The following is a 7,659-nucleotide window of genomic DNA, read 5'->3' as shown; positions in this document are numbered from 1 at the left end:
TGCCATCATACAGAGTATTTCATGGATGTACTCCTTGGAATTATAAAGCATAACTCTCATGCTCTTACTGAAATAACCAACGAGCATATCAAGACAAAACAACTACAGCTCAGTAACAATACAAAGTTAGGGCCCGATATCCACAAACATTTCTGTTTCTACCATTTTAAGGGAGTTCTATTAGTTCAAACCTTCCAAATAAACAATACCATTCATATGAGCAATTTATTAGCAGATGCAATTAGATTTCAACATACTCCACAAAAATTATATCAAGTTAGCATATAGATACAGATAGATCATACACAGAAAGGTGATCTATCTATCACATTGTCCTATTCCAAACCTGAGACTACATTTCAGATTTTCAAACATAGTATTTAGCTGGGGAGGTCGTATGGGACCCATTTAGTGAAAGGTTGCAGATTCCTTTCAATGTGCACCCTGAAGGTCCATGATCTTTCTCTCCATCTGCATATAAAATTGGCCCATAGAAGAAAATAATTAAAATGCATACACTTGAAAGGGCTCTTACTCTTGAATAGTTTTCAGCCAAAGAGAATACAGGAAGATATAAGGAATGTCGGAGGCATCATAGTTGAGACAAAAAGCAGAAGCTTTGAGGACAAAATTCATTGAGAAACACAAATACTAAGATTTTTTCTTCGCTGAGCATATATAGTTAATTGCAACAAGCGTTTGTCCACTAAACAAACTAAATTTCTTAAATATTTTAAATACAAGTACTCATCCAGACAAAAGGATGTCTACAAATGATGCAAGACTACTCATGCAAATACACGAGGAGGAGACCAAAGACAACAAATTCCACCTACATACTACAATAAGAGCCTACTCAAAACCATGGCACTAAACATCTCTCTTCCACTTCTACAACAGCACAGTATAGCCAATTAATTGTATGATCGTAATCATTTGATTAGATAGTTTTAGCTAAATTTCTTTTAGTGAACTACTATAAGATTTTAAAATATATATCTCGGGAGAGCTCTATAAATATCCAAACGAAATTCCCAAACCAATGCCATGCTCAAATGCCAGAATGGATAATATTTTCATTTAGTTCTCCCAACTTTTCTTTATAAGAGAAAATAAAAATTATGAAGGCTAGGTACAATGTGCTATTCCAATCAATAAAAGAAAAAGAAGGTATAAAAGAGCTATATATTCCCAGAAGAACGAGAGAGAATCACTATTAAAAGCCCAAAACCTAAACCAATCACAAGATAGTACCTGCACAACAGTCTCAAATTTTCTTCTCAGGTGGGAAAACTCATTCTTAGTCCAATACAGAGACTTGGAGCAACTGAAAATATCACAATTTAGACAACAATGAACACACTTTAACAATTCATATATGCAGATAAAATTAAAAAAAGGAAAAAAAAAAAAAAAAAAAAAACCGATTAGAACAAATGTGCCCTGTCATAGAGCCAAGCTATCTTAAGTTAATAGAGGATGTAGAGCTTTCGGCACATTAAAAAGAAAGAAAAATGGAAAAGAAAAAAAAAATGAGTTTCTTTACAGGCTTTCGTGGTGGATATGTTTGGCTATGAAATTAAACATCCATTGACACGGTTCGATGTCACCATTACACATTCAGTAAATAAAGGCATCAGAGAATTTTTGAACTTTCTCATTAAAAGGTAAAATTATTATTAGCATATCCCAATTAGTTGACTATATCAACATTGTTCTCAACATACTTGATCTAATTGGGGTATAATACTTTGCTTATCAACATATTGAGATATATTTCAATAACATTGATCACTAGTTCAACATATTTTCTAATTTCTAACATGGATACAAATTTTTCTTTTGAATTTTTTTGGATAAGTCAAGGGAATTTAAGAGACATTCTCAAAGAGGCTTGGAACCCTACTAGGCAGGTGGCATACAGCAGAAAAGCCACACACACACAACAACAACAACAACAACAACAAAAGAAAAAAAGAAAGAAAAAAAGAAAAAAGTGATAAAGAAAAGAAGAAAAAACAAAGACAACTAATTTCCAAAAGTTCAAAAGATCCAGAAACTAAAAAAGAGTAGAATAAGCAAAACAGCTGATTGCCGCCATCCACTCCTAAAGCAACCTCAAAAACTAATGCTTCAACTCTAACAGATAGAAATCTCTTCAGCATCAAATTGTATGAGAATGGTGCTTTCTCCAAATGCACCACTACATAATTTATATCATGCAAGCCTTCATTCTTCAAGATTAACAAAGACTGGTATAATTGAAGATAATATTTGGACACCATTTGGTAGTATAATGTGTGTCCTACATATGATATACCGTTTGTGATACATATAAAAAAATGGATGTCTTTTTCTCCTCAAACTTGCATTATATAGTTAAAATACTGAATGATGACAAACTTTGAATGACATTTGTAGATACAATTTCTAGTTAAATAGTTATATAGACACACACATACTTATATATATAAAAGCTCATCAACTGATAAGCCAATCATTTTATGGATTTGTCAATTTCGGTAATGCATGAAAAATTCAATAAAACTCATAGTAAACCTTGAAATATTTTTACATTAATTTTATGATAGATAAAAGTATTAATAACCCCACATCTAGTTAAATACAGCTTAGCTCAAAAAAGCTAGCATATTAATGGTACTTTTCGATTAAAAATTACAGCTTAAGTCCCACTGCTAATAAAGCTTTCATTTTTACTAGACAATATAAAGTAAAAAAAGCATAGAAAAAAAATCATTCCGAGCATTAATGTTATAAAAGAAAGATGCAAATTAAAGACGAATCTAATTCGTCAAAAAAGGAAAGGAGATAAACCTATGAGATCAATTCATAAGGATAAGCTTTCAGCCTAAATGAACGTTGATATCAAGAATTCATAACTTTCCAAAAACAGTATTAAGAATTACTTTTATGGGGGTCTATGAGTAATATATCTCATGAAGATCAATATTCCATTGGCGGTGATAGTAATTCTTGTGACAACCTAATTGAGGATCTATCAATTAGTGCCTTTTTTTGTTGTTGAGGAAACTATACATCTTAGCTTAAATCGGTGACTTTAGATTTTGATTTCAAAAGATGGACCACAAATAGGACTTAGAAAGAGCTATTAGTTTATGCTCAAAAGCCAAAGCTCTCGACTTCACGATTGCCATCAATTGCAAGAATATGCCACGGTTATCTACCTAATTGAAAAAAAGAAGAACAACCTACAAAAACTCATGACATCTTTTTCCATTGGAGCATTATCACTACATGGTCAAATGGTTTAATCAACGTATCAACTATGCATGAGATATCTTAGTCAAGCATCCATGTGTACTAGAGCTCACACAACACCAGGGAAGAAAACTGTCCACGAGCACACATGTATGTATACCTGTATGGACTAAATAGAGAAATTAGAAGTTAGGAGCCAGTCCTATCATCTATCAATCATAAACAATAAAATAAATTTTGATCAGTCAACACCAAATACAAAGCAAGCCTCAAAAAATGCAGAAAAAAAAAAAAAAAAAAAAAAAAAAGAAGAAAGAATTACATCCATAATATCAAAGACCAAAACCAATAGATTTATCTCATTGCTAAAGGTATTTTCCTTAGAGATTCTTTCTTCTTTTGATAAGTAAAAGTAATCCTACAATACATTTTTGCATAGTTTGATTTTTTAAAAAACACAAGTAGAGAAAATGAAACCCTACACCTTACGCAGTATAAATAGTATGTACCTCGATGACTCAATTAGTAAGCATACTATGGCATAAACAATAAAATCACCATTCCATAAAATGTAACCACATTCTTTGCAAATCATTGAGATAACTAGAATTGACAAAGGCCTGCAACATGCGCATTCAAATTCTACAAGATCTACTTAGCTGTTTGATTGGCAGTATTTTTCAGCGACAATATAACAATTTAGCCATGAACTATGTACTACAGTCCTTGCACCACATCACATGAGTACAACTTCCTCAAGCAAGCAGATATAGATAAAATTGATAGCTAAGTGCATAAATTAATGTGCATTCTTACTGATCCTTATCATGCACTGCCGAAGCACGAAGAAGTTCGCCACATGAAAGCTTAACATGCTCTGCGCCAATACTGTACCAAGCAAAAAAGAGAGGGTATAATTATGTTTTATGACAATCGCTGAAAGATAAGACAAATCATCATCTTACCTTATTATTGTAGATGCATTTTATTACCACCACCAGTAGTAATCTAATGAAGAAAAAAGACAGTCTGCGTAGACAATTTTTGCATGTAATACAAGGCTCTGGAAATGGTAGTACTGCAAAATTCAAGAGGGCACAATCATCTGAACCCCAGCAACCACCCACCCTACCCGTCAAAGAGGATGCATTCTCTATGACAAAGTCATTACATACGATGAAGCTATCAGGGACAGGCCAGGGAGCCATGCCCCCCCACCCCTCCCTCTGGTGTTGAAATTTTCCTTTAAATATTTATATTTAGTAAAATTATTTCTATTTTTTGGGCTTAAATATTAGGCTTGGCCCCTCATTCGAGCTTTGGCCCTCCGATGAGAAATCATGGTTCCGTCCTTGGAAGCTGTGGTTCGCAAAATTCAAACTCAAACTGTATATATACATATATAAACCTCCAAGCTGCTTAGAGCTGGCCGATAATAGTAACAAATTGAAACAACATCATAACATAATAATTTGTATTACATCTATGCATGCAAAGAACAAAAAGCAAAGATCAAAATGCACTACATGCATCCATGCAAGGGCACAGACTCATTAAAGATACAAAGAACAAAAGGCAAAAATTAAATGCTACATAAAATAACATTTCCTTAGGACATGCAAGTCCAATTATCACCATAAGTTACAGATGATCCAAAAATACAGACTCCCTGACCAGTTCAAGTTTCTAATAAAACTACCAACTAGACCAAAATATAAATAAATTCCTCAATTATAACATAAAACCCAAAACTCACCTGCTCGATTTCTCATACAGTTCACGAGCAGAAACATTGATCTGATGAAAATTAACGCTCTCTTGGTCGCTGCAGAGAGGCACGGATATTAGATCATAAATTCAATATCAACTTTCTTTTTTCTTTAACGAATCATAATCAAGTAATTAACCGCCAAACAAAAAGTTAACGAGTTGATAATTACACGAGACCGGTCAACTGAGAGAACAAAGTTTGCGCAGATACGCAGTAGCTAGTGATCGTTCTCACAACGTAATCCGGTTGATTAACAGGCTTCCTAGCTTGTAGTTGCCAGAATTGGTCATTAATAATTCCCTGAAAAGAAAATTACACCAAAACGCGTTTTTCAAAAGCTAAGCATTTTCTTTCCAGACGGCTATTCATAAGCCATTTCAACATGCAATCTCTCGTCTCTCACAGATTGCAAAACGTGCATTTTCACAGAAAAAAGATAAATATATACTACATTTAAAACAACAAGATTTTAAATTTGAAACAAAACAAAATTGGTTTCCAAATCAGTTTTTTTTTTTTTTTCGAAGACTGATATATTACAAGAACTACTTTCACGAAATTGCGAAAATGGAAACAAAAAAAGAACTTTCAAAAAAAAAAGATAGCAAAAACAGAGAGTGTTTTCTTTTGAAATCAAAAGATTGATAAGAAGCTGCGAGGCTGAGGCGGAGAGAATATGGTTACCTCGTCATGCATGCTCTGGATGAAGCCGCGAAGCATACCTTTGTGAATAGCCAAAGACATTTTCACACTCACACGCAGAGAGAAAGAGGGAGAGACGGAAAGCACTGGTGCAGGGCATTGTGTGTGAAGGGCTTTTATATAAGCGGAGGAGCTTTTGGTTTTGAAAATGGAAGGGAAGCTGTTTGTGATTCGTTCTTTGCTGTCGCATAGCAGGAAGAGTAACGGGCGAGAGGGTAAGCAGTTGGGGGTCTTGTTTACCCCTGGAGTTCAAATAAATAACGAATACGGGACCTTTAAAAAAAATCTCTCTAAATCCACTGGAAAAATTACACTTTATTCCCTAAAGTTTGAGACGATTTTCAATTCGACTTCTAATATTTTAATTTTTGCAATGCATCTCTCAAACTTGCAAATTTTTTTCAATTCGAACAATGTTATCCCAAAATTCTCATATTGCCTCTTTTTTTTTTTTAATTTTAAAAAAAAAATTTGGAGGTGCAAAAATGGCGAGATGGCCAAAGGGGTGGCGGTTTTTTAAAAAATTTTCTTTATAAAAAAAAAAAGTTAGGGGCAATATGGAAATTTTGAGATAACATTGGTCGAAAAAAAAAAATTGCAAGTTTAGGGGGGTGCATTGCAAAAATGGAAACATTGGAGGTCGAATTGAAAATCGTCTCAAACTTTAGGCGATAAAGTGTACTTTTCCCAAATCCATGAGAAAAACAAATAAAACTTGAATTTATCTTCTTATTTGTTCTTCTCCCAATATTTGAATGTGAAAACCAACACATTGCTGTCCATGATTTTGGGTCGAATTTTGTGTGGGGGGGGGGGGGGGGGGGGGGTTTGTTCTATTTTTGTAGGAAGTTAATAGGAAAAAATGGTTCATTTCATGAATATAATTTTTATGATGAATTTTTTTCTATTTTGATGCACTTTAGTCATGAAAATTTGTATACCACAACTTTGAATGTTTTGTTGCTCTATTGTAGTCATAATTTTCTAATGATGAATCATGCATGAATATTGGTCGCGTTTTAAATAAACTAGATTTCTTGTAATTTATTAGTTGTTCGTTATGGTAGTTTGAAATTCCGTCCTTTAATAAATACGGATAAGCCGATAAAGTATTTTTGTCGAGCTTTGTCGTTTTTTACGAACAAATTCAACAAAGATTCGGGAGAATTTTTAGCTTGACTTATGCTACACGTATACCTTTTTTACAATTTTTGACACGTACCTGCTTGTGATCGGAGCAAAAGCTTATAACATCCTTCAATCGCATGCTAACATGTATTAAAAGTTGTGAAAAAGTTATATGTTTAACATTTTTCTTCTTACCTACTTAAATCATCAATACAAGACTATGAACACTGCTATTGATAAAATCAAAGGGACAATTGGAAAATGAAAAATAAATAAATAAATAAATTTTTAGATATGTGAATTTGAATTAAGATAATTTTACAATGAAATTCTTAATTTTTACCCACTATTTTCAGTTAAATAGTTAAGATTTTGCAAGATCTAAATAATCCTTAACTTTTTTTTTTTAATTTATTGTATCTCCCGATCACTATAAAAGTTCTATGTTAAAATGACAAAATTTGAACCATTTAATTAAAAATAATAATTAAGATTTTAACAACTATGCTATAGAATTATCATAGAAGATTTTAATCCATGAAACTCAATCCTAAAACAATTATCAATTAAGTAATATATATAATTCAACAATAAGCCTGTGTTTTTAACTAATCATGGCAACTCAATATTATTTATTTACTTATTTTCATTTTCATGATCTCTATATCCCTATCAAACAATCTCAAACCTAGTTATAACCATGTGAGTTATTTATGATGTCTCATTTATGTATTGACCTTTTTCTTTTATATATATATAACCATTGAATATTTGTTAACTTCGATTATAAGTTGAATCCCAAATACTCATTTTTGGCA

At 32.5% G+C, this 7,659-nt stretch overlaps 1 protein-coding gene across 1 annotated transcript; it reads right to left on the bottom strand.

The window, feature by feature from the left end:
* Positions 1–347: 347 nt before the first annotated feature.
* Positions 348–5,874, bottom strand: LOC148584011 (histidine-containing phosphotransfer protein 2-like). The gene is made up of 6 exons (XM_088519308.1): positions 5,696–5,874; positions 5,181–5,311; positions 4,997–5,065; positions 4,057–4,128; positions 1,255–1,327; positions 348–471 (listed from the first exon to the last, which is right to left on the bottom strand). Exons 1-6 carry the CDS (start codon positions 5,753–5,755, stop codon positions 433–435), a joined length of 444 nt encoding a protein of 147 aa, XP_088375434.1. The 5' UTR covers positions 5,756–5,874; the 3' UTR covers positions 348–432.
* Between the last annotated feature and the right edge of the window lie 1,785 nt (positions 5,875–7,659).

The sequence above is a fragment of the Corylus avellana genome, chromosome 8, assembly GCF_965113065.1.
Source record: "Corylus avellana chromosome 8, dhCorAvel1.hap1.2, whole genome shotgun sequence".
In the NCBI taxonomy this organism is placed as follows: Eukaryota; Viridiplantae; Streptophyta; class Magnoliopsida; order Fagales; family Betulaceae; genus Corylus; species Corylus avellana.
This window is presented reverse-complemented; position numbering and strand designations above follow the sequence as displayed.